The sequence below is a fragment of the Perca flavescens genome, chromosome 5, assembly GCF_004354835.1.
Source record: "Perca flavescens isolate YP-PL-M2 chromosome 5, PFLA_1.0, whole genome shotgun sequence".
NCBI classification, from domain to species: Eukaryota; Metazoa; Chordata; class Actinopteri; order Perciformes; family Percidae; genus Perca; species Perca flavescens.
In genome coordinates this window covers 27,220,145-27,248,070 of record NC_041335.1, presented here as the reverse complement: position 1 = coordinate 27,248,070, position 27,926 = coordinate 27,220,145, and the positions used below count along the sequence as shown (strand labels likewise).

General features: G+C 39.8%; 1 protein-coding gene across 2 annotated transcripts; it reads left to right on the top strand.

Moving 5' to 3' along the window:
* Positions 1–10,650: 10,650 nt before the first annotated feature.
* scarb2a (scavenger receptor class B, member 2a) lies at positions 10,651–26,381 on the top strand. 2 transcript variants are annotated; one of them, XM_028577709.1, is made up of 13 exons: positions 10,651–10,954; positions 15,509–15,666; positions 15,963–16,110; positions 16,421–16,615; positions 17,161–17,252; positions 19,091–19,210; positions 19,648–19,826; positions 21,394–21,512; positions 21,782–21,855; positions 21,968–22,019; positions 22,111–22,260; positions 23,172–23,219; positions 23,564–26,381. In XM_028577709.1, the coding sequence occupies exons 1-13, from the start codon at positions 10,832–10,834 to the stop codon at positions 23,693–23,695; spliced, it is 1,590 nt and encodes a 529-aa protein (XP_028433510.1). In that variant the 5' UTR covers positions 10,651–10,831; the 3' UTR covers positions 23,696–26,381. The 2 variants fall into 2 exon arrangements, with proteins under 2 accessions (XP_028433510.1, XP_028433511.1); XM_028577710.1 differs by lacking the exon at positions 23,172–23,219.
* The last annotated feature ends 1,545 nt before the right edge of the window (positions 26,382–27,926 follow it).

Genomic DNA, 27,926 nt, shown 5'->3' with positions numbered 1-27,926 from the left:
GAACCTTTCAGTTTGTGTGTAATCTTCACTATGCAACTGCCAACTTGGGCCTGCTGTTCCCATTTAAGTACTTAAGCTTTTAACTAAGGAATACCACCACATTTTGTAATGTAGTGTGATAACGGTGCCTCTTTGAATTCCAAAATTAACTCTTTGTTGCTCCTTATGGGAACAATGACTCGCTGTCTCCTGTTACAAAACACATTAGATAAATGGTGGGAAATGAACCACACCTACATGGAAAAGGAATTGTATGGTGAGTCCATCACTTAACCACTGTTGAGTAAATAAACTAGAAAGTCATGAGAATGCATATGCAATGACAAATAAACACCTTGATTTTTTTTATGTGTAGAGTTTGCAGTGTTTAGTTCCCAGTATAGCAGTGGTGGAAGAAGTACTTAGATCATTTACTTAATAAGTGAAAGTAACAATACCATAATGTAAAAATACTCCATTACAAGTTATATACTGGTTTTGCAGAAAAATTATAGATTGATATAGTGCTATAAGTAGGATGTTACTGTTGTAGCTGCTTGATGTGACACTTCATATTCAGGTAGAGCAATTAAGCATAGCGGCTCCCAACCCATGGGTTGAGCCCTTTCCAAGAGCCGCAATATTAATTTGTGGAGTCGTGAGATGATTAATGGGACAGAAAAAAAGAAAAAAAGTGTTGCTTTTTTGAGAATAGTTTGATAGTTTCACATCTTCTCAAGAGTCTCAAACTGTTATTTAAATTAAACAATCTAAAAGGTTTAGAGGAAAAATTAGACTTCTCTTTGGCAGAACTGCTAACAACATACATGTCAAGTTTTGCACAAATTTTAACCAAATTTCTAGAAAATCAGCAAAAGAAAATGGGAATAAATGCCCAATTCCATCAACTACCATTATGTAAATTTGGAGTTGGGATCATCAAGATAAACAGTAGGAGGCTCTAACCACACCATTGCCTTTAAAACACTGCAGGAGAAGAGGGCACAACGAGATAACCCAATTAAAAAAGCCTCAAATGAACGAAAACAATCAGCAAACATGATGAAAACATGGCATTTTTCTCAAAACATATACCTCTAAATACAATTTCATGTTTTTACTTCACATTAAAACTACCTGAAATGAAAATTATGTCATCCTTGGGCCAATAAAAGCAATTTATTTCTGCCTGGATAAAACACATGCAGTTATATGTCCTGCGTGCCTACAATAAGCTCTAGTCAGTTGATAGAAAGGCTACTGTTTTAATCGTTGCCATTATCTATCTACTTAATTACAGTGAGGAAACGCCTGAAACTTTGTGTACGAGTTTAACTTATCGTACCTTTCTTTCCTCTTCAGGATTTCCTTCTAATGCATCCCGATTTTATAAATATTGAAATACGACACCTGCGTCATTGTCTACAAACAGTTCTCTAAATGGTTGCACGAAGATGGCTTGGGAAAAGGTCAGCCCCTTTGGTAAAACAAACAAAACATGAGGATGTGGAGAACCAAATCTACTGTATAGGAAGTAGTGAATTGATACAATTTGATAAGAAATTCCACTTTTATAAATGAATCCAAAAACAAATCCAAAATGATTCTGATTTTACCCATTAAGATGTATTATTTCAGCACATTGTTTGCATCTATCTTATCCAGAAAGGTTAAAGGAAAGCTAATTTAGTTTATTTGTTTGATGAGGTGCATTCATTGTTTTTGTTTGTTTATTCCACGCATGCACAGTAAAAAAAAACAAAGCAACAGGGCCATATTAATGTTACTCTAGAGACTTTCTACTTCTCATTGGCAGGATAAATACAATTGGGGGAAACTGGTTGAATACACAGGAAATGTTTTTGTTTATGGCAAAATCAGAGGCTTCGGCAGCATGCTGGTTTTCCAATTTAAAAAAATTGTACAGTCTTTTACAGCCTTTAGGATGTTAAGCAACTGTAGAAAACAATACGCTGGAGAGGATATGCAAACCTCCCAACTTCTGTACCGGATGCCATACAGATTTGGCACAACAGGTTCACCGCTTTTTCAATATCCTCAATGTCCTATGGTCAAGGTCTTGTCAACTTTGAGTGATATCAAATGTATTTGTCTGACCTTTATTCAAAGTTAGAGTCACAACAACACATAAATCTTTCCATACATTTTTACCTTGAATTGAAACAAGTACTATCAGACACAGAGAGCTGATTTAGGACATAAACAGTTAAGACCCCACTTAACTATTTTTTGTCTACTATTCTATAGTTATTCTGTTATCATCATTTTGTTTGTTGTTTTGTGACTCTTTGTGACTCCTTCCTTTCAATACGACTGTGTACTTAATGTGACTATTAAAAGTAAGGTAAAATAATAACATAAGAAGAAACTTTGATGAACATGTACAGCAGTACACGTAAAAGTGCCAGATTGTAGCCCAAAGGCTAATTTCCATCTGTAGTCCATTTGGCAGTTAGAAATTACAATAAAAAGGACAAAAGATATACACTAGTAACATTTGCTATATAAAACAGGACGAAAGAAAAGAAAAACAGGACAATTCATTATAAAAAAATAATCAGTTTACAATTATATAAAACAGAGAGAGGCTGCAAATTCTCACATTTGAGAAGCAGAAACCAGATGCTATTTTTCCTTGATAAATAGTTTCATCAATTATCAAAATTGTTGCCATTTATTTTGCTGTCGATAAAATGAACTATTAATCAACTTATATTTTCAGGACAGTATATTGACAAACTGCAGCCAAATAATATCACTCATGTTTTTAAGACTTTCATGTAGGCCACCGTTTCTTATTTAATAATATAGCGTAAAGCTTTCTACCATCTACTACTTCCACATTACTTTTTTTTCTAATTTAATGTCTGTCACTACTTACTGTAAACTGGCCTCCAGCGTACATCTTCACTTTTCACTTCACATTTTATTTAATGAAGAAACATTGTGGGCTTGCTTTGTCAGTCTATGATTAATGCACAATTCATACATCAGTATACATTTTTGCATAACTCTCCTCTCAAGCCTGGGGACCACAGGGCTAAGCGGGGTCACCGCTTAAAACATTTAAACCACAACTCACATGTTTTCAGAATATGTTGTTATGGAGATCATTCTGCCATTGTAATGTAGTGTGATAACGTTGCCTCCTTGAATTCCAAAATTAACTCTTTGTTGCTCCTTATGGGAACAATGACTCGCTGTCTCCTGTTACAAAACACATTAGATAAATGGTGGGAAATGAACCACACCTACATGGAAAAGGAATTGTGTGGTGAGTCCATCACTTAACCACTGTTGAGTAAATAAAGTTTGCAGTGTTTAGTTCCCAGTATAGCAGTGGTGGAAGAAGTACTTAGATCATGTACTTAATAAATTAAAGTAACAATACCATAATGTAAAAATACTCCATTACAAGTTATATACTGGTTTTGCAGAACAATTATAGATTGATATAGTGCTATAAGTAGGATGTTACTGTTGTAGCTGCTTGATGTGACACTTCATATTCAGGTAGAGCAATTAAGCATAGCGGCTCCCAACCCATGGGTTGAGCCCCTTCAAAGAGCCACAATATTAATTTGTGGAGTCGTGAGATGATTAATGGGACAGAAAAAAAGAAAGAACTAAGTTCTGCTACAGAAATTTGTATTCATTTCTTGAAGTGTTGGTTTTTTGAGAATAGTTTGATAGTTTTACATCTTTGAGTCTCAAACTGTTATTTAAATTAAACAATCTAAAAGGTTTAGAGGGAAAATTAGCCTTCTCTTTGGCGGAACTGCTAACAACATACATGTCAAGTTTTGCACAAATTTTAACCAAATTTCTAGAAAATCAGCGAAAGAAAATGGGAATAAATGCCAAATTCCATCAACTACCATTATGTAAATTTGGAGTTGGGATCATCAAGATAAACAGTAGGAGGCTCTAACCACACCATTGCCTTTAAACCACTGCAGGAGAAGAGGGCACAACGAAATAACCCAATTAAAAAAGCCTCAAATGAACGAAAACAATGAGCAAACATGATGAAAACATGGCATTTTTGATTTTTTCCTTTTTTTTAGCTCATCAGTGGAGCGAAAGCTTCAGTAGACATTTAAGTCACATGCTTCACGTCATGATTTATTCACCAAGTCTGTTTCCATTGCACTCTGTCTCATTTGTTTTTATTTATACACCAACTTTTCCACCTCAGCCAAGCCTAAAAAGTTAATCTTTCTTCTTTTTATACATTTCTGGTGTTTTTACACAGGTATTCTTTATGCGCAAATTGAAAATTTTCATAATAACAGGTGGATGGAAAAGCACTTTTAGACAGGTCATTGTCCAGAAAGGTCAGGAATCACAAGTTTAATCTTTATCAATATATTGTATTTTATATACAGTGATTATGATCACTTTTTAAAATGTAAAATCTTGATCTGAGAAGTAGCTTCCAGTTAAATGAAGGGGAAAGTATAATAATTCAAGTACAAGTTCCTCAAAACTATACTCAAACACAGTATTTGAGTAGTGTATTAAGTTACTTTCCACCACTGCAGTATGGTTAAAGTATAGGACATTGGATCCTGGATTTCTCATATTACCTAACATTTCTTTTGTCTGCTACAACACAGCAAGTTCTTTTGGCCACGGTGATCCTCTCCAAGGAGAGCAAGGAATGGTTTAACCCAGAAATAAATTCAGTGTAGTGTACTCTTCCCATAGACCTTAATAGCTCAGTTTGCATTAATCACCTCCTGTGAAAAGGTCTGCCATTCCTCACAAGTCTCCACTCCCACAACTATGCCTGTATATCAGTCTGTGGCCTTACAAAGACTGTCTCAGCCTCCAAAGTACCGTGACTTAATGTTCAGTACCAGGCTCCACCATGGTGTAGCCGTATGGGGTGGAGTACAACGCTTACCATGTCAAGCAGTATTTACAGAAAGACTTAATGTTGTTTCTGTTGTGTTGATATAAGGAAGGAGGCGGCTGCAGCAGATATGGAGGACGGATGATTGATTATGACTGGTGGACGATTTGGTTGGTTTTCACATTTTTACTTAATCTTACAGACAGTAAAAATATCGCTCCTGCAAACTTTTTGTACATGATTGCAGTGCGGTTTTGAGATGGTTTAAACACAGGGTTGGAAGACTTTTCCATAACAAAGTTCGTAGAAATTTCACCAACCATAAAAAACTAAAGTTAAAACTGCGACATTTAAAGCTGATACACATTATTGTTGTTGGGTATACAACTGCAGTTTAAGTATTCACATATCACTTTCATTGTGCAATACTTTTATAGTCAAAATGTCTCATTTTAAGAACAGGGAGCAATAGCTTTGTTTTCCATAGTGATAATAAATTCAGTATATCTTATCATTTTAGATTTTACCCAAAAATGCCTAACTCTTGGTCCACTTTTAGCAGTCAACTACATCCAAACTCCATCAGCTAAGCCATTTGTGATTTAAAAATTTTATTAAAATGCGGGAAAAGCTAATGGAACTTGAGCAAAGACTTTCCTGTCAAACTACTGTTTTCAAGTTAAAAATCTAACTTTTAAAGGTGCTGTAGGTAGGATTGCAAAGATTCAGGACTTAGCCAAAAAATTTGAACATTCACAACTTCTCAGTCCCTCCATCCTTTCCGCTAAAGCCCAAAACGGTCTCCTAAGCCCCTCCCCCCACAAGGGACAATGAATGCGTGTTCATGAGCAGTGATTGACATGCAGTTAGACACACCCCCCCCCCCCCCGGCCCTGATTGGTGCATCTGAACAGGAAGTAGAGAATAATGTCTGCCTTAAACTTAAAACTGTTTGCCATGATAGTAGCGTGGCTCTAGGAATGGCAATCAGCTGGTCAGCCCACCATTTTGGTCCAGACTAAAATATCTCAACAACTATGGATTACTGGAAACTTTTGTATAGACATTCATATACTTATTCTCTAGCGCCACCATGAAGTTGACGTTTGTATGCAAAACTAATGACTGCTAGCATGGCTTGACTCTTAGTCCTCTTATTAGTAAGTGTATAAATTCAAACAGACTTGTTTAACCTTCTTGCCTTGTTGCCACATACATTAATAACCTCAGATAGCTTTGTCAGCCAGGGCGTTGGCACTCTTATTTGTACAGTGCTGCAGATGAATAAAATCTAACAAACTGTAATTTAAACGATATGTTTGCATACTGCGTGTGCTATTGGATATCTTATTTAGCAGGTTAAAGGCGTTTACTTTTGGCCTCTGCAAAGTTTACAGTGAATCAACCCATCAAACCTCAAACAGAATTTACTGTTGAGTTGTGACCATGTCTGCAGTCAAACCACTCTGTGTTAACTGGATAACAACTTTCTGTTCACGAAGTGAGTCAGTCACTGCCTCTCAATTGAACTCTTATTATAATTGCTGGGTGTGTAAGGATGGTGACCTTAAATTGCTTCTAAACGGTGTGAAGTGAAGCCCACGATGGAACACGTAACCCATTTTGCACTATTATCACGGACGACTCCGAAAAGCTGACTGTGCACAATGTATGAACCATTGAGAGAATACTTTTCCCCCCAAACGCATGAATGGACATTTGTGTCCAAATAAATGTGCTTGCTGTTGAGCCACATTTGCATTTTAGCCATGTCTTCAAAGTGCAAACCAAAAGCTATTATTTATTTGGGGTTGGGGGTCAAAATGTGTCAGAACACAATGTATGAATTGTGGGGATAACAAACAGTAGTTCGAAGAACTTGTCCAAAATTATTTACACTATGGATAAAAGTCTCCTTGTTGCATGACTGCTCAACTTATTTTCACTATGGGCCCCTTTCATGATGCTCTACATAGAGATATTCACATAAAAAAACCTTCTCAAGTCATCAAATAGCTTTGTGTAGTCCTTCAAAGCTTCCAACAAGTCCAACAACAAAAAATCAGAAGAAGAAAAAAAATCAGTGTCGCTCTGCTGACCAATTAAAAGAGACCATTACAAAGGTTGAACTGTTTTTCCCCTCTTCACCCTCCCACCCTTTCTTTTGGCAGAAACAATGTTGCTGCATTACTTGACTGTTATCCTTCCCCCCTGATGATTTTCTTTAGCATTTTTTACTTCTCTTGTTTGAACAGATGCCGCCCCCCTCCTGCAACCCCCATCCTCTGGGATTGCTATAAGGCTTTAGCACAATGAGGTAAAACTCAATTACATTAATGCTGAGAGTCCAGCCCAGTAAGTTCCTTCCAGTAAGCAACATCAAACAAAATTATGTACTACAGTATATCACTTCCTGGGGAAGAATGATAGTCCTTTGTTCTGCTTTATTTATGAATGGACTATGAAAGCTGCATGACCTTGCTCACCTTTCAGTTGTTCATTATGGCCCAGTATATAATAGCAGAATGTATCCTAACATAATTGGCCACCACCCCAAATAAACAACAGTCAATGAGTTGGATGAATCTGTGAATGACTGGTTGAACTCGGGAGCGGAGACTGATTTAGCCAGTCTATTCTTATCTGAACCACCATCTCGTCTGCTAGAATTCTGGGTAAAAGCTCTTGAGATAAACAGCTGGTGTTGTCTGTAAATAAGGACGGTGGTGGATCTCGAGTCCCAGTGTCTTGTTTCACCTTTACACCGGTTACATGCTTTGAGTGCCACAGAATCCAAAAGGCACCAAAGAATCTCAGAAAAAATGTCACCTTTGACCTTTGGTAACATTAAAACTTGGTTGTCTGTCTGTGTGGCCGGGGTTAGCTCAGTTTGTAGAGCAGGCGCACATATATAGAGGTTTACTCCTCGACCCAGCGGCTGCGGTTTTCACTCCGACCTGCGGCCCTTTGCTGCATGTCGTTCCCCTTTCATGTCTTCATCTGTCCTACGAAAATAAAGGAATCAAATGCCTCCCAAAAAAAAAAAAAAAAAAAAACTGTCTGTCAACCAAATTCTGGAAACATATTCAAAAGCTCTGCGTTATGAAGAACTGATGAAATTTAGAGGTGGGAAAACTTCTTGAACTTCAGCATGAATTAGACTTAAACCGGTTGACATTCAAGTTCATTTTCCACAATTTTTTTCCAAAGTGGCTTCATTATCTACAAGTCCATTGGTGCAACACGACAGTTTGATGCTACAGTACAATATTTACGTTTTCCCATTTAAAAAAAATAAATTGCATTTCAACTTTTGCCATTACCATTGTGAAAAGAGTATCACTGTACCAGTGCTCCTACTGCTGTTCAAACCAAATCATAGTGGAAATAACCACAGAAAATGTAGCTTTGATCAAAAATCTATATTTACTGGACCAAAGCTCTGAGAAAACGGTTCAACCAGCAGCCAAAGGCTGCACGGCGCAGATGTTTTCTGTGCTGTAGCAAATAGATTTAGATAGAGTGTAGCTGCAAAGTTCATGCCATTGCTGTATTTCCATCTGCATGTCACATTGACAATTCACACTATCTCTGTTACGATTGAAAAATTAAAGATTATAACACGTGTTTGCCAATAACAAACTGCTTTCACTGAAGCAGAATGACATGTGGTCAGAGTCGTGCACTGTGAATTCAACACCTACTGCATTCGTTTGGGGATTGTATTTGACTTGATTGCTGCACGTTAACATTAATTAGAAAATGGGTCCCTGGGCACAGACATGTAAAGAGGAGCAAGATGGCCGTTTAGTTTATTTTGCATCTCTTTCAGTGACATTCTGCACGTGAAACCATAAAAAAAGCCTATAGATGCAGGTTTAATTTTCTTAACACAGACCTATTCAGCACTATTGCTTTGTTAATGTTAATGTTCGTGCACAGAAATTACATGAAACCACCTTTTTCCAACTAAGCCCTGCCCACTTCAAACCAGAGAGAAAAGCTCAGAAGAAACACAAAACAGAAAATCTGTCTTGCAAAATAATCCACAATTTTATGTCCACAAGGCCGTTATCGATTGGAAGAAGAAGCTGACTGAGAAAATAGTTTTTCAAGGCCTTGAAATGTTACTGTTACTTGGATATGGTTAGAAGATGCTCAATATTAAAATACTTCTAAACTTTTCACTTTCCAACAAGAAATGTCAACAGTCACTTCATACCAATCAATTTAAGTTGCTGCAACATCCTGTTTGCAGAATTGCACGAATTTAGCATTCAAGCTGAAGAGTAGGCCTACATCCTCTGAAGTGTAGTTTTGTTTTGGGCTGTAATATGGCCATATTCAAGTGTAATCTCCTCTACAAATCTAAACAGTCAGTGTTTTGTGTATGTATGATAGTGTCAAGGTTAAATTCAGTTTTGTCAGCAACTCTGTTGACCTCTTTAGCGACATGTTTCCTCCATGACTTTAAATGCTTTTGTATAGGCTACATTTGAGTTATTTTTTGTCAATATTTTGTGGTAGTTTGCCTCACGATGACTATAATGCAGGCCATTTATCCCACAATTTTCTGTTATTCCTCCACAAATTCATGTGTGCAGTTAAAGTGGGTTCCGCAGCAGCCACTGAACATCCTCTCTCTCTGTCGATGGAAAGCATCACGTCGTCGGTCGGTTCCCCCTTTATGGGAGCCCCGCCTCGAAATCAGTCGATCAACTTCAGCATCGCACACACCAGCGTCTGACCAATCAGCGTGCAGAAGGGGTGGTCTCGAGACGGTGGTCCGGGAGGGCAGTAGCCAATGAGAGCTCGAGCAGCTCGAACAAAGGGCTCGCGTCAACGGCCGTTGGTTACTTGAATGGAACATTATTCATGTCCACGCTGAGCTTATTTAAGGAGACGCGATGAGGAGAGATAGCGGATTCCTTATAAAAGTTAACGGATCTCCAGTCTTCACTTTTTCTGCGAGTGTAGTGAGTGGAGGATGATGGCGTGGTGTTGTATGTGAAAGTGTCATTTTAAAGAATGGCCCCCTGAACATGTGTGACATGTGCACTGAACACACTCATTAAAAAATAGTGGCCATGCGGCTGAAATACTACGATAAAAGCACGCTGCTGCTGCTGCCTCTCTCTGCTGCTCACAATCATCCTGCATGCTCACGTATGCCAATAACTTATAAACATGATCACAGTATTAAATCATCAGTGTAAAAAAACAAAAGCCGTCTGAAGTAACTTACAAACAAATTGCGTGTTAATTGGCGCACACAAATAAATACAAATAAATGTGAAAGAAAATTCTGCGTTTTGTTGTTTTAGTTGATTTATCATGTTTTATTTTATGGTGATGGTGATATCAGCAATCAGGGCCATGTAAGCAAAGTAGCCTACCATCACTGGCTTTCTTTCTGTTACACACACACACACACACACACACACACACACACACACACACACACACACACACACACACACACACACACACACACACACACACACACACACACACACACACACACACACACACACACACACACACACACCCACCGCCCATGCATCCTCCTAAGCGAGCTTTTCGCCTGACCGAGTTCATTAATACGTAGAGGAAGGGGAGGAGGTGGACGGCTCTTCTTCTACGATGTGCTGAGAGCTGCTGTTTCATTTCACCACCGTCTCCGAGCAGCTCGGTCCTCTCTTTCTCTTTAGCTTTAAGTGTTCTCTCGCTTTTTGACGACAAGTGCCAACGTTTTTGATTCTTTTCCCGTAGCCCCAGCCTCGCCGCAGTCCACAGGGCGGTTAAAGAGAGAAGTTTAAACCCCAGCAGCTGCTCACGAGACGGCGGATCGAGCTTTCACGGTCCAGCACATCACTTGTCTTTAGTTGAATTTGTGTAGTTTTTTTGGGACGTTATCATCGACTTCAGTGAAGTTTTTCCTCCGAGAGGACAGCCCATCCGACTAGCGGCATCATGACTCGGAGATCCTGTGCCATTTACGCCACCGGCATCGTGTGTGCTCACCTCCTAATAGTGGGGATCGCCCTGGTCGTGGCTCAAGTCTTCCAAACAATGATCTACAGCCGGTTAAAAAAGGTGAGTTGTACTCGCTTTAAAAAAAAATGTTTACACCTCCTTACACACTTCTCATCTGTCACACTATAAGGGTTTAAATGGTAAAGAATGTCATCTGCAGTGGTCGATAATCCGCATTCAGCATCTCACTGGTCGTAGTATTAGCCTACATTCAGTGTCACAAGCTCACCCGGTGTGTAACGTCAATCATTTTCAGCTGTTAACATTAGTAGTCATTTATATGTTGCTGCATTCTGCAGCTCCAGCTCAGCGCCACGAAGCCAAAGCATTTACCTTCACAAATCTGCATGATCCGAGGCTGTGCAGCGTGCAAAGTCCCATTACAAGGCTGTGCAGCTTCGGGGTTTTGTTCGAGCTTGCATTGAGACCTGATGGATTAATCAATCAATCGGTCAGCGTGTATAGTTTGAACGGTACACAATAAATAAACATGCTTCAGGTAGAAATCCCCCGTAACTCCCAAAAGAAAGGGGGAATTATGATTGTGTGACTCTCAGAGGTGAGTTCACGACCTTAGCCCCGTTTAATGACATATATGTATCTCCTTTTACATCGCTTTACGGATCTGCAGCGTTTATAGGCTATGATCTGACAAGTCATCACATGATTCAAGTAGCTTTTTATTGAATGGAAGGGGAAGGGAGTGTGGAGAAATGAGGTAAAGGCACGATATGTTCTTTCTGCTGGCTGATACTGTAGCGTTTAGATAACCTGTCCAGTGCTGTGCGCATGACCCGGTGACACATTTCTGTTTAGAACCGCTTGATACACTGACTTCATTATGGTTGACTATTCTGAGGAGGGTTACCGGTGGTAGTAGTAGTTGTTGTAGTAGTAGAAATCTCAGCCAGCAGGGACACGGTGGGTAAGGGGGAGGTGTGCTGGTGTGGAGGAATGGGGGAAGGGAGCCTGGCTGAGTGGACAGGCGAGTCAGGCAGTCCCCTGACTTCCACTGCCAGGTGGTAAATCTTTAAGTTCTACATGGTGTGGCAAGAGGAGGATGAGAGGCAGACATCCATCTGTCCAACTTGCATAAATCAGACAAATCTGCATTCATTTAATTGATCAATGTGGTGATATGAAAGGTCCTTCAAGGGCAAAATGATTGACAATAAAGTGTCATGTCCTTCGAATGCATCTGTATTTACAGGGACCCCCCATCCCACAGATGTTATGCTAGTCCATTTTGAGTCTTCTGCTTCACAAATCGATCTAACCTTGATCAGCGCTTTCCCTGTCTTGAGACTAAGTCAGAAAACTTACACACAGGCTTTATTTTAGCTGACCTTTTCCTCATGTTGACATTTTGAAGTAAGGTAGGGCTAAACATTTATTTCTGACCTGAGCTGGATTTAAATTTTACCTAAAAATGTGGTTAGACAGGTGGAATGGTGTCCGCGTGCAGGCATACAGGGGCAATGGGGTGGCAACCTGATGGGGAGGGGGTGTTGGCAGCTGACACCCTATATCCCACCCTGCAGACCCACTGCTGCTCTTTTCCCTTTTTAAAATACCTCACATTCCTCCTTACTTAACTTGAATCAATGTGTTGGATGCTCTGTGCACCTCCATAAAATGTACTTTAAAGTCTTCCCCCCCCCCCTTAAGAAAGAGGAAAAAGCTCAGCAGAAAAGCTTGACACACTATTTGTCCAAGTAGGGGACTCACAAACAGCTTCCTCTCTGACACGGTTTCCCCCTCCTGTAGTTAAATTTAGGTCTGGGGCTCATTTGTGCCTCATTCGGAATCACAGCAGTGACCCAGGGGACCCAAATTAAACGCGTTATTCAAAGTTCATCAACGGGAGGGGAAAACATTCCGATGTGGCTGGCGATTACATGAAATGACAGCATAGCTAATCCTCTTAAGCCACAGTCTTTCCCATTGAATTAGTCGTGCCCGGACATATTGAACTGACTCCAAAAATCTACCTAATCTGATGTTTGAATGTGGCTCTCTGTAATAATGATGTAGCCTAGTTGTTTGGGACAAGGCGCCTCCAGGATACGGACTCTGTATGTCTGAGCTGGGTGTGGATGGAGGCAGCGCTTAAAGCCATGCAAGGAATTTGACGGACTTCTCGGCCTCGGGGGCATGATTTCTGCCTGCGAGCAACCTCGATGCACCTTGTTGTTGTTCCAGCCTCGGCCTATCCCGAGTCGTTCTGCTCAGACAAGGAAACTAAAAAAGAACAACACCCCCTCATGCCACTCCTCTTAGTCCTGTTAGGGCAAGGAGACTTTCCAAGGTAGTATGACTGACTGAGCTTTAAAGCGTTCAAGAGCGAGGTCATGCTGGTAAAACAGTGTTTTAGCTCAATATGTGCCGATGACGCACCGCTTGAATGTAGAATCTTGCACACAAATGAGAAGGATTTTCATGCATTCAGTGATGTGTTTTCATTTTTTTTTTTTTCACATGCTGTTCAAAGCAGGACCTTGTCACACAAAACCTAAGCTACAGTGCCTGAAGGCGTTTGTCCAAGAGCCGGTTCACTTTGTTTGGTTTGAGTCCTCATTCAACCTTTTCTACCAGTGAATTAATAACACTGTATTTTGATTATACTAACCTTTCCACTTTGTCCCTCACTTGTTTGTTTTTCTGTTTGTGATAGATGAAGGTTTTTTTCTTCTTCTGAGAGATAAATGATGTCCATATAGGCCTAACTCTAATGAAGGCCTTTTGAAAGACCTTTGTTCAAGGTGAACAAACAGGGATTCATGCAGGCTACTACAGCCACACGTAATGCTGCAGGGGGAAAGCCAGACGAGGCAAAAGCCTGTTTCCAAAGTGACGTTTGCATTTTGTTTTCGAAATGGAACAAATTACGTAATTTGTGCTGGATTGGCATAATGTTTCATACAAGTCCTATAGTGCGCTGACCGCTCATGTTGGTCATGCGCCTCCTGAAGCATTACCTGGTTTCACTTCAGCTCTTACGAGGCAGAATAAATGATTCTGAAGACTCAGGAGAATCCCACATCTTAAATACCTCAAGTTCCAGTTTTTTTTTTGTAAGTAGTTATGCAGCTGTGACGTCAACATAACTGGGTTGAATTTGAGATGTGAGGATGTGCTGCTTTTCGGTCTATATTATTGTAAATCTTTGGGTTTTGGCCTGTTGGTTTGACAAAACAATACTTTTTTGAAGACGTCATTTTGGCTCTGGCACATTGAGATGGGCATTTGTCAGTATTATTGGACATTTTTACAGACGAGATTTGTAATCTGTCCAAATGGTGTAAGGGTAAAGGGTAAAAACCCCAAACCTACCGGTTTAGAATGGCTTTTAATACGCAGTAGTGGTGTGACAATTTCCTCTTCCTGTTTCTGTGTAACCTTTTTATGATTTTACTGTTTTCTACGTTTCATTCTGCTTATTGCAAGATATGTTGTCTATTCTTAGTTCCAGATGTGAAGCACTTTGGATACCTGCTGGTTGTTTTAAAGCGCTATACAAATAAATTTTGATTGATTGATAATTGATTAACCAAGACTAACCCTAAACCCAAATTAGCTTTTTTTTTCTCCCCCTCAGCTGCAGTGTCTTCTTCCGTTTTAGCCTTAGTTACTTGAACCTATTTTGGTTGAACCCCTCTGAGACCTAACATGGTTTTTTTGTAAAGTAGCAAAGGAGAGATGATGAAACAAAACCAGGCAAACAATTCTATAGAGCAAAACAAGTTTGAAGGTTGGAAGTTGTAACCCAAACAGGAAGTGCCGGCCACACCCTAAACTATATTTCCTTAACGACAACTGACTGCAGAAGACAATGTATAGCCTCTCTGAGGTGCCTCTCACCATACTCAGGAGAGGAGACAAAAGGTTTTCAGGAACTCACCATGAAAGAGACACGAGAGGAAGTGGGTCATTTATCCTTTCCCAAGTTTAAAAATGCACCCCAAGAACATAAAAAAAAAAGCTTTCTTATTTCCCTCGCTAACAAACTCTTTCAGTCAACATACTGGCAGCTGTTGCGGATCTGAAATTGGGCTGTTTTTGTATACAGTTGAATGGTGTAGTTAACGGTTTCTGTGGCAGCCAGATTTATACATACAAGGGAACTTACTATTGACTTCAACTTCAAGGCTTGTTTTTTTTTCGCCACATGATCATAGTCAAAACCTCTGCAAAGCCACGCGGAGTGAAACCATCTTCTACTTTTCTGTGGTTGCTTTGGCTTGCGTAGTATGGATAAAAAAAAAAAAAAAAAAAAAAAGTCATGTGAAGTCATGTTTTGTCATTGCAACATGTTGCTGTGTTGTGTGGGCTGACTAGTAATCCGTCAGATACTTGCCCGTGCTCGCTGAGGTCAGAGACTGGGTGCTGTATTTGCTAAAATTTTCTGCCTGTCCTGATGTTTTTTTTTTTTTTGCAACTATGAAGGACTTCTCTCAGCTTTCCTCTGGGTTCTTGGCCTGACACCAGCTCCTTGCAGAAAAGTGCCATGTGTGCTCTGAGATGGCACTCATTCAGACCATTGAGCTTTTAAAGTGCCCTTAATGTGAAATTAAGGTGTTTCTCAATCTGAATGTGTATTCTTTTTGTTGATAGGAAATTACTTTGACAGAGAAGAGCCAAATGTTTGAATCATGGAAGAATCCACCGCCACCTGTTTATATGGAGTATTACTTCTTCAATGTGACCAATCCAGAGGTGTTCTTGGCAGGCGGGAAGGCAGCGGTTAAACAAATCGGGCCTTACACTTACAGGTAGGTTTGATATGAGGACCTAAACCCATATATATATATATATATATATATATATATATATATATATATATATATATATATATATATATATATATATATATATATATATATATATATATTCAGTATAATAAATTTATTATTAGTATAATAAAAACTAGTTATCATTTTTAGCCATGTTCTTAAAATGTCCTGTTTAAGGAAAGTAATCTTGCATCTGGTTTATGAGGGCTTATTTTGTTACTGCTGTGTGAAATCAAAACAAAAGACATCTGGACTAACTGAACTTTCCACACCAGGGAATACAGGCCGCGGGAGAACGTAACGTTCCTGGAGAACGGCACCAAGCTTTACGCCCTGAACCCCAAAACCTTTGTATTTGTGCCCGAGAAGTCAGCCGGTGACCCTGAGGTCGACATCATCAGGACTGTCAACATCCCGTTTGTGGTAAGACATTGTGTCTGGACAGGATAAAGTGTGTTATTATGATCGGCAGCAGCCAGTAATCATGTCCCTTAGATTTGTGTTTTAAGTCATTTGATTGGCATGTGTATTTTGGTTTTCTCACATTATTCCCGTAACACACGCCAAGCCATTGTCCTCTTAGTTTTACTGTGACATTTTGATATGTTGAACATACAAACTTCAGTCATATCAGGCCAAGACAAACGGAACTTAAATGCATCATTTACCCTGAGATCTCTCACAAAAAAGGAAGCAGATTTCTTCATTCTCTAACTGTTTTTTTCGTCCTCAGGCGATCATGAACGAGCTAAACTCCTACTCCTTCTTCCTGCGGACTTTGGTTTCCATGTACATTAACAGCCTGGGCGTCGAGGTGTTCATGACCCGCACTGTCCACGAGGTTCTGTGGGGCTTCAAAGACCCTCTTCTTTCAAAGGTCCACTCCATGAAGCCTGACGTGGACGAAATGTTTGGACTAATGTGGAAGGTAAGCGTGATGGCAAGAAAAGTTTACTCCCTTTCCTGAATATATTTTCAGAGGCAAAATTGGGGTTTTTGTAGTGCAAAAACCCTTGAGATAAGGGTGTTGCGTGCTGGTCATTAGGGGTTACTAAAACAACAGACGAGGCTGTCTGACTGTCATGTAAGAGAAGTGAGATTAGCCACATGCTGATGGAAGATGCTTGTACTTCCTGTTTATAGAGCAACGTCTGCAATTTGGCACGTACCTTGGCAACTGCAGCCTTGTGATCCAGAGTGCAGCATTTTTTTTTTTTTTTTTTTTTTAACTAGAAGAAAACACCAACTATTTTGTTTTCATGCTCTTGGATCGATTATTAATGCCTTACTGTCTGGTGAGAATATGCTAAGCGGCATGCTAATGGTAAAAAAAAAAAAAACAAAGCCATGTTTCTTTAATAGTTTGCATCGTCCTTTGTCAACAGACAAAAATACTGTTTCAGACTCTCCGCTGTATCCTGAAGAGTTGTCTGTCACAACATCTTTCTCTGAACCTCGTCTTGTTTTCTGCAGAAAAATGGAACCCATGAAGGAGAATTTGTGTTCCACACCGGCGAGGAGAACTACTTGGATTATGGCAAGATCGACACATGGAACGGCCTTAGGTAAAAACTCTTAAGGCATTTAGGCAGATTTTTCCCGATTTTTTTTTTTTTTTTTTTTTTTTTTTTTTTTCCTGCTTTCCTCAGTGACAAGAAACACTCTCTCTTGTCTGCACATGGCTCCTACCTCCTCCCGGTCATGATATTCGTATTCACCTACAGTAGTTTCACAACCTGTATTGGAAAGTCCAAAGGAGAAAGCCTTTGCTCTGCTGGCTTTAGGTAGAACATTATTGCAAAACGCGTGTTTGGATAGCTGAAGTGACTTTGTACTTTGAATGTAATCAGCATGTGTATGTAGATTTCAGTTGTAGATGAAGCATTCAGATTCTTTACTCAGGGGAATTTTGGTATTTTTCAGCCTCAACTCTATTTTACCATGCATTTGTGTCTAAGTGACTAATGTGAACAAACCTCTATGAAATTGGTCCAGTATTGAGTGAGAACAATGTAACTCTAGGGCAAACGCACACTTTCAGTGTCTGCTCCTAAAAGTGCTTGTTTTTGCCACTGACGGGCTCAAGATTGTTATTAGTATCCGAATACATTACAGAAAGATGGAGAAGTTGCTGTTATCCTGCCATGCTGTCATTTTTCATCTTTCTGATGCCAGGTCAACACAGTCATTTAAGCTAATAGCATTCGCTTACCACCGCTCTGTCTACAGCTCTCCACTGGAACAGCATTTTTCTTTAAGAAAAGATGCTATTAGTATAGGATTTCTTCTCCTCTTTGGCTGGCAGTAGTCATCCCCGGTCAAAATGGTTACTGCAGACCTAGTCTCGCTTTGCCAGACCTATCTCCACAGCACTGTGTCAGCGCTGCAGTATGGTTCTGGCTACACCACCTATCTATTCTGTGATAGGAGAAAAAGACACTCTGGCTTGTTTGTATTTCTTTAAACCAATCACAACCGTCCTGGGCGGCATTAAGCCCCAATAGCGAGAGGGAAGGAACATCCGCCACGTGAGAGACGCGTACTGTATGTCAGGCTTCTTCACAGCAATGTGCTGTACATCCATTGAGCTAGACTACTGCAGACCTGATGGTCTGCAAGGCGCAGTGTATGGACCGAAGTATAGGATCCATTTGTTGCTGTAGCACAGCTAGCCTCAACTTCAGCATGTCCGTATCCAAAGGTGACGTCTACGAAGGCTGCGCCAAGTGTAGCTCGACATCTCGTTGGCACAATTCGGAAATTGAAATTGAAAATCCCCAAATTCCCCTATTGAGTAAAAGTACTAATACAACAGTGTAAGAAGTACTTTACTTTTTTGCAAGTAAGTCTCACTTAAGTACAAATACTGAGATATTGGCTGCAAAATGCACTTAAAGAATCAAAAGTAAAAGTGCTCATTCTGCAGGAAAGTGGTCTTTGTGAGTGATTTTTTGAGACTTAGTCCTTTTTTATGCAAAAAATGCCAACGTTCAGCTTCAGTTTAGATTTAAAGCGTATCTTTGTCATACATTATAGTAAACTGAATCTTTTTGGGTGTTGGATTGTTGGTCAGACAAAACAAGGTATTTAAGGAGATCCCTTTGGACTGTGTAATCATTTGTCGCAATCCAAATGCTAGCAACTCACAGATTGCTAAACACTACTTTCTTGGTTTAATTTTTAACATGACCGTGGGTTTATTTAATGGAAAATAAATGTAGTGGAGTAAAAAGTGCAATGCTTCCTCTGAATTGTGGTGATGTAGAAGTATAAATTGGCATAAAATGAGCAGAGTCGGGTAAAAGTAGTTCAAAATTGTACTTAAGTACAGTACTACTAGTAAATGTGCTTACTTGCAGCTACACGCAACACTAATATCAGCAGTGTTCTTCTTGATCAATAGGAAGATGTCGTGGTGGTCTTCCAATCAGAGCAACATGATCAACGGTACGGACGGTGCGGTCTTCCACCCTCTGATAAACAGGAACGAGCTGCTCTACATCTTTGCTGCTGATCTCTGCAGGTATGCACATGTTACTTTTGTGGTTATAAATTAGTTTACAGTCAAAGTATCCCGGCAGGGCGAATACCGGAACTCCCCGTGATGTTAAGTTAGTAAATTGCAGCTGAGTCATACACAATATGCACACACACACACACACACACACACACACACACACACACACACACACACACACACACACACACACACACACACACACACACACGCTGGTAAGGATCTTTGTTGTGGCTGTTACAACTTTTGATAAGGCTGTCAATGAGCTCAAAACACGCATAGGAAATGGGATACTTGAGAGGCTCCCAGGAAGTAATCCTCTTGTACATGTCCCTTTTTATGAATGTGTATAGTCCTAACTAACCATAAGATTGAAGAATAAGAGGAAGCTTTTTATTTAGACTGGTTGACAATAATAATATATATTTTTTTCTCCTTTTTAGATCTATCCATCTAGCCTACGTGGAAGACGTGGAGGTGAAAGGCATCCAGGCATACCGCTTCGCTCCCCCTAACGACGTTCTCATGAACCCCAAAGACAACCCCACTAACGCAGGCTTCTGTGTGCCAGCTGGAGACTGTCTCGGCACCGGGGTGCTTAAAGTCAGCGTTTGTCGAGAAGGTAAGGGACTGCCCTGCCCCCCTCCCCAAGTTGCCAGAGAATTTGACCCAGTTATCTGGTTCACCCCTCCTATTTCTACCCCAAAAGAAGGTCCTTTCAATCAGCAGCCACATCTCCTGCCTGGTATCTGGCATTCCCACTGTTTGAGCATGCCAGATTTTTACTCAATACACGGTTCAATGATTAACTGAGCTGTCTGTGTGTGGAGGCTATTGAAGTATTTTATGGTGGTCATTGAGTGGAGTGTGATTGCTCTGATTAGGCTTGAGGACAGTACAGGATCAGTACAGATATGCTACTGTAACCCCGGCCGGAATAGTATAATTCACAGGCAGTATATTTAAGATTATTATTTTTTTTTGTAATGCTGTTCCAACATGCACAGTCTTAGTGGTAGATATGTATTGACGTGTGTGCTAAAACTTGATTGGCTGCCTGCAACAGCTTCTCTGATTCATATGAGGCAAACGCCCTTGATTGGAAGGATGTTAGTGATGCTTCTATTTGAGCCAATCATGACCAAGCCCTGTTGTCATGTGCAAAGTGGTGTCATTCTGAAACTGCTCCTGTGGTAAAGAATGAAATCATGCCAGGGTCTTTTCTATATGATTTTACCATAGCTTGTACATAAATGGAAAAAATGTTAAATTCATGCTTACATCTTTTTTAGAAAAACATCCGCTGCTACCGCTGTAGCAGTTTAGTGCAAAATAAAAAATATATATTGTTGCTCATAAGCCCCCTTTTTTTTTTTTTTTTTAACGGTTTTAGCAACAATGGCAGTATTCTTTATAATGATTCCTGTATTGTTTAGATTAGGGCTGGGTGATATGGAGAAAATCAAATATCACAATATTTTTTGACCAAATACCTCAATATCAATACTGCAACAATATTGTAGTATTGACTATTGTTGCTTTCACAAAGTATTTACACAATGAGATTTTTGATGAACGATCATCAGTAATGTTGATATAATGACTAAGTGGGCAAAGGCAAATAATAGAACAGCTAGAACAGTCTGATAAGTTCATAAAATGACATCACTTTACTGTAACACAGCCTTTAAAACCAGGAAAAGACAACACTTACGATATCCAAAATCTAAGACGATATCTACTCTCATATCACGAGATCGATTATAATATCAATATATTGCCCAGCTCTAGTTTAGATTCAATAAGTTTAAATTTGACTTTTAGGCCACGAATAAATAAGGGTTTCAGCATTTCTCCACCGAATTTTATTCCTGGCAATGCGGAGAAAGCTTTGAAACAGCATTTAGACCTTTTTTGTATTTTAAAAATATAACTTTAAAGAAATGAACAGTTAAGTGAATAAATAAAATATGGAAGAAAATGTAAAAACGGGTGTCGAGTGTTGCAGGAGCTCTCTTGTTTTTACTGCGTCAGCTAATCATTATTTAGGTGCAGACACATTCTCGTAACTATCTGCTGCACTGTATCACTAGGTCTATCTTTTTTTTTTTTTTTTTTTTTTTTAAACCATTGTCATCTAAGGATCCAGTACTAACGGACTACTGTTTTTCTCACTTGTTTCCCTCAAGGTGCTCCCATCGTGGTGTCGTTCCCCCACTTTTATCAAGCGGACCCCATGTACATCAACGCTGTTGACGGGCTCAACCCCAACAAGGAGGAACACGAGACGTACCTCGACCTGCAACCGGTACCATTAATATTTAATTTTTTATGTATTATTTATTCACCAACCTTGATCTGTTAATGTTTAATGAATGTCTTTTATCTAAATGAAAAATTATTTTGATTCATAGTAGACCCTCTGCTTGTTTTTGTTTTTGTTTTTTTGCATTAAAGGTCATTTTGGTCAGCTTACATTTTTATTACTTAATAAAAAAAATAAACAAACAAACATATGGATGGTTTCTCAGCTGTTGTAAGATTTCTAAAAAATGTCTTTTTATCTCTTTGTTTTAGACCACGGGGGTTCCCATTCGTGCCTGCAAGAGAGCTCAGCTCAATATCATCCTGAAAAGAGTTCAAGGCTTCCCGTAAGTCGAACTCTGACACACTTTGCTGTTGCCACACTCGTGTCCTCATTTCGGCCACATGTTGGGCCAGATGTCCTCCCTGACTCGAGTCTCTCTTTTTCTGCTCTTTCAGCAAAACCAAGTTCATCAACGAGACCATTTTCCCCATCATGTTCGTCAATGAGGTGAGCATTTAATTCAGTGCAATGTTAGACAAACCTGTTCTCATAAACTGTAAGTGATTCACAAATCCATAATCATTTCTCTCGACTCTAGACGGCAACTATCGACGATGACTCTGCGTCCCAGATGAGGACGTTGCTCCTAATTGTGACTCTCGTGTCAAACTTCCCTGTGCTCATCGTGGGCCTGGGCATCATTCTGCTGCTGGTGCTCGTCGTCCTGTTCTGCCGAAACCGCCAAAAGGTAGGAATCCCCCCCCCTCCCCCTCTGTGTCGCTGTGGACTGAACTGTAGTATTAATCCACACTGTTACCCTGGTGTGAAAAGTGTGCTACCCACTGACATTAGCTCCCAGTGTACCGTAAATGAGACCTAGCCTGATAATATAGTGGTGAAATGTCACAGTAAATGCTGCAGTTTTTTTAGCGGATTTTTGCATGGTTTCCTCACTGAGCTGCTGCAGCTTTAACCCCAAGCTACTGCATGTTAACTAACACCAATTGCATGATCCCTGCACAGCAAAGCCAGCATGAGCAGTTTTTCCACAGTTCTGGATCAAATTGTGTTTTTTTTTTTTTTTTTTTGCTGAACGTTTTCTAACAGTGGATGCATCTTTGACTTCAGGATCTTCGTTCCCTTTTGGTCAGTGTAGCTATGAGCTAGTTCAGCCCCATTGAGTAGCAAAGTGCATTGAACTAGAATAGTCCCGAGGATAATGTACAGCACACGTTCACCTCTTTTTATCTCTAGTAGTGCAGCATTGTTGATTTAAACCCTGACCGCCACTGCCCTCAGATTATCGCAGTTCAGGTTATTCACTGTCCAGAGAGTCGCCTGCAACATGTCAAAGGAATAGTTTGACATTTTCAGAAATATTCACTTTCTTTCAATGAAGGTTAGATGAAAATGTTTGACACCAGTCTTGTGTCTGAGAGTGGTATTGATCTTCCCATCTAACTCTTGTTAGGAAAGGGAACATTTCCCAAAATGTCAAACTATTCCACACACAGAGTTACAGTTTAGACTGTTAGCTTAGCATTGAGAGAATGTTAAAGAAAAAAAATGCTTAATTGCAATGTGAAGAAGTGTTGTATTAACCATGTTCTAATTTAAATTTTCTGTAACCCCCCCCCTTTTTTTCCTTTTCTGTTTTAGAATGAAGTAAAACGTATTGATTTTACTGAAGCTTTTCATTCTTTTACTGTAAGTCTTCATTTTTGCCTCGTTTGCTATTCTCCTTTTTTAATTTGTTATCCATCATCTCTGGTTATTATAATTCTTAATTCACTTTATGAAACATGACATTCCTTCTTTGAGTTCTCGCCTCACAGTGTTATTCTTAATTTTTGAAGTTAATGTTTTCTGTGGTGGTTGTTGTGAATATTTAGATTGATGTGATTTTTTACTGAGAACATTTCACTCAAAACATTTATTCACATTTCAATGTCGGTGTTCTGTGTTAAAAAAATAAAAATAAAAAAAAATAAGTGTTTGGACATCTTGCCATTTCAAAGGCTTGTACTAACACCTTGTGTGCTCCTGTGCAGACGGTGAAGGACGATACGGCCTACACTCAGGTCAGCGACAAGCCCGACGAGCCGTCAGAAACGCCAGCCAACCAGCCAATGAAGAACGGCTCCTACATTGCCATGTCTCCAGTGGAGGCCCAGAAGTGTTGATGGAGGATCCCCTCCCTATGTGTGGAGCTCAAGAAGGGGGCTGAGGGAGCAGCACAGGGGTGTTACATTACCACGGGTGGGGGTTAGCATACACAGTAGGCTCATTTTGCTTATTTTAGGGGGGGTGGGGAGGATATAGAAAGGCGTGGACCACAATCCCCAGTTCATGTTTGGTCAACAAAGACATTGCTCCTCTCACTGAGCCCTCTTATGACTGTCTGTCCTCCTCTACTCTACCTGCTGAGCATGGCCCTCACTGCCTGTCGTACTGCAACACAACAAAACTCACACACTCTTATTCCTCGTTTCCGTCCTGGTTGGCCTTTTTAAAGATGAAGGGACTCTGGGTAGGCTCGGCCAGGACAAGCCTTTTTTCCGTAATTCTTCTGAGGGAACGCGGTAGCATAGGTGTCGCACGCAGATGCGTGATCTTCCGAGTGGACTCTGCCAACTGATGCTGCTCAAAGAGGGTTTTAGTATTCAGCTGAACAACAGTGGGTGTTGTTACCGTCTTATTCTTGCTCTTTTCCTGTCCATCAGAGGAGAAAATGTCGAGGCAAACAGATAAATGATGAAAAAAAGCCCCTGTAAACTCAATCCTTAGGACAAAACTCTAAGCTCCTGCGCTCAGAGGATAAAATGGTTTTGCTACTAAACTGAACTTAGCATATCCTGTTTTATAGTTAAAAAAAAAAAAAAAAAAAAACACTGAGCCAAGCTATTTATAGCATTTTTGCCTTTTTCTCCTAAGATGAATTAGTGCACATGCCACACTTCCGATATCCGTCAGTGAAAGTGTGTGCACCTTATCTTACACTTCAGTGTCCTGTTTTGATGGGACAATTGGCAACCATTTTTGTTGATGCAGGCACAGTGTCGTGACATCTGGAATGCTTGTGATTTTGATCCCTGCCCCCCCCCCCCACTCTCCAGAAACACTAGTTAAAAAATAGTCCGCTACATTTCCAAGTCATCTTTAGTGAAGGGGATGACTGGTTAGCTGTGAAACTATTGGGGTAGCCAACAGTAGCTTGGTAGGTTGCATCTTTTTTAGGCTTCATCACAATTTAAAACAAATAGGGGAAGAAGAAAAAAACACCCACAGAACTTACAAGGGAGACTTGAACCTGCTTTCTGCCTTATAATGGTTCAGTGTGTTCTGTATGTTTCTACATTGTTCAGATAAGCTGGAAATCTCTTCTGTTATTGTACATATGTAAAAGGGGGAAATGTTGAGATACCTCTGACCAAATCTAGCAAGCAGTCCTTCTAGGTGTGCTGTAAGACACTAATTTTGCTCTGGTGTCGACCGCTCCTGCACGTCTACACTGTAACTTACTTATTAGAGAAAGCACAATTTGGATTGCTAAAACCAGTCCTTACACAAGGCTACCAGGTTTTTTTTGTCCTATTATGATATAGATTTACAGCTGATCTGTCAAAGACACTGTCAGGTGGCGTAGCTATATTAAAAAAAAAAAAAGAAAAAGTGGAATCATTGGGGGTTTTGAGGGAGCTCTGTGCACCACTTGCCGCTGTGCAGTCATTCAGTTTGCCAAGGAGCTGTAGGCATTCAGGCAAAACGCAGCACACAGCACTTGAATCACTGTTTGTCTTATGTTTCATTTGTTTTAATTTTTCTGTCCACCACACTTGTGTCGTCACGTCAAACCCAGTGCTAGTCATTAATGGGAAGTGAATTTAAGGCCATAATAACTGTCAACGTGGAAAATTCCCTGCACTTTGCCTGGAAATTGTGCCCTGTGTATTTTCATTGTTTGTTTTTTGTCTTGTTCATTTCACTGAAGGTGGTCCATATGTTCAATGCATTTCAATGGTTTGTTCTAACTAGTATTAGTTATGAAGGATGCTGTAAATGAACACACATCCATGCCTCTGTGTTACTTACTTTTCAGCACATGGAGTGTCTTCTTTTGATATACTTTTTGTATTTGGTATTGCTGCTAAAAACAAAACAAAAACAAATGCCATAACCTATGGACTTGTATTTGTACACACATGTACATAACCTGCTCGTATTCTTTTTCAGGTTGATCAACAGAGGCTTTTTCTTTAAGGCTTTCTGGGTTATCAACCCTTTTGACATCTGAGCACAAGATACAAAGCCCAAAACTTGCTGCCATTTATTAGAATTAGCAGTTAAAGTTATCACTAGCAACACTTTTGTAAAGTTATCACACTTAACACACTCATTCCTCTTATTAGCAGAAGCTTTTGAGCATATCACATGTATTGTTGGGGATTATAATGGGAGTAGTAAACTTAACAATTTGCTGGAGGTGCCCAAAAAGGGAGAGGCAGTTCATCAAAGATCGGTTTCAGAAGCCTGATTCTAAAGAACACTGTGGTGGAGAGGTCGAACGTATTCCTTTTTAAAGGTTGAACAAATTCACTAAAGGCTTTTTTTTTTATTCCACCTACATGCAAGCAACCACCGTCTCGTGCAAACTCAGTTCATCGATAGCCACCTTTTTAAAAACTTGAACCTGAGAGACCTTAATCCCAAGGTGCGTGCGTGTGCGTGTGCGTGTGCGTGTGTGTGTGTGTGTGTGTGTGTGTGTGTGTGTGTGTTTAAACACACCTGAGCCATCACTCCTCCACTGTCTGACTTCCAATACACTGACCTTTGAGTCTGAATACTTCAAGCCTATTGGCTCCTCCCTGCTTGACCAAAGATAACCCACATAGATAACCCAGCGCCGTGTTTACTCTCCTCTGTGATAACGATTGTGCCACAAAACCACCGCCTACCTTTCTTTTTTTTTTATCGTGCCACCACTTAAGTGAAGTATTTGCAGCAGTGTTGTGTGAGCGTGAACGCATGTGTGTATGTGCCTTTTTTACATCAAGGCAAGAAAAAAAGAAATTTCACAAGTTGGTTTGATGGGTATTGCTCTTTGTGGGCAGATCTCAGTATTATGTAAGTCAAAGCAATACAGAGTTGTGTAAAATAAATTGTTTTGTAAGGGTCCACACAATATTTATGTACCTTGTTTGTTTCCCCTGAATTTGTGATATATATATTTTTTTTTGTTAGTTGTGTAGAAGTATTTCCTTTTTTCTGTTGCCTGATTTTAGTTTTTTTAGTTAATTTTTTGTTAAAATTCAACATTTCATTTCTGATCATTTCATTTTCTTTTTCACAATGAAAATACAAAAAAGTGTAAAAAGATGGACCAGTATGTCTCACTGGGAGCTGTAAGAGACCTGTAAAAATGTCTAAGACTGTTCATGAATGGTTTAAGTAAATTTGTTTGTGGAGCCGAATGCCATTTCTGGCAAACTGGAGTGATTTACTTTTTTTTTTTTTTTTTTTTTTATTTTACTGGAAGGCTGATTATCTTGATGACTGAGTAAAGTATTGATGCTGTGTAACCTATCTAGATGAATGAAGCCCTCCTTCAGGGATGAGCACTAGTGCCATACCATCCTTTATTTTCCTTAATTTTCTCTTTGGTGTAACAACCACATCACCCCATTTCAATGTTCAGAAGTCACTAACAGACATTTCTTCTTAAGACATACTAATTTGTTTTGCTGCTGAAAATGACAATCCTTGTCATGTGAGGTGCAAAATGAGTTCAAAGTAATATCCATTTTTAGTTTTGATAATTTACACTGCACAGATGTTTCTACAGTGCTTTTGTAAACATTTATAGTGTATTTGCAAAAAAATAAAAGTTGAGGTCAAGTGCAAAGTTCAGTCTCCTGCTGTCTTTTATATAATTGTCAGAAGTGTGTGTGTGTGTGTGTGTGTGTGTGTGTGTGTTTTTTCAGAAATTGTTCTTTTATTCACTTTCTTGCAGAGAGTTGGATGAGAAGATTGATAAACTTGAAGTTTCAGCTGGTTAGCATGAAGATAGACAGTGAAATAAATGGACACAGCGACGCCATAGACTTCTACAGAGACCAGTGAAGTCAATTAGAAGCACTTTTCCGGTGATGGCTGAGCGTTACTGCGCAGCCTGAAACTGAGCTTGACGACGTAGATGTGACGTGAGCGACCGGTCTGAAAGTTGTAAGTCTTCTGGTAGCTGTGCCAAGAGAAATCTGTTTGTTCGTGGATAAATGTTACTTCATATGAATTCACTTGCCACATACCGAAGTATTTCAAAACGTTGCTGAAATATTTTGTTCCAATGCTTTCATGGACTCTCTTTGGGCTTCTCCCTTGACTGTATACCTCCGTCCCCCCGGTATGGAAATTTCT

What these genes read in the sequence shown, in the direction of transcription:
- scarb2a (XM_028577709.1), top strand. Translation starts at nt 10,832, where the DNA reads ATGACTCGGAGATCCTGTGCCATTTACGCCACCGGCATCGTGTGTGCT. An exon ending in TCTACAGCCGGTTAAAAAAG is followed by an intron (nt 10,955 to 15,508) that starts GTGAGTTGTACT and finishes TTTTGTTGATAG; the next exon opens with GAAATTACTTTGACAGAGAA. An exon ending in CGTACCTCGACCTGCAACCG is followed by an intron (nt 21,513 to 21,781) that starts GTACCATTAATA and finishes TCTTTGTTTTAG; the next exon opens with ACCACGGGGGTTCCCATTCG.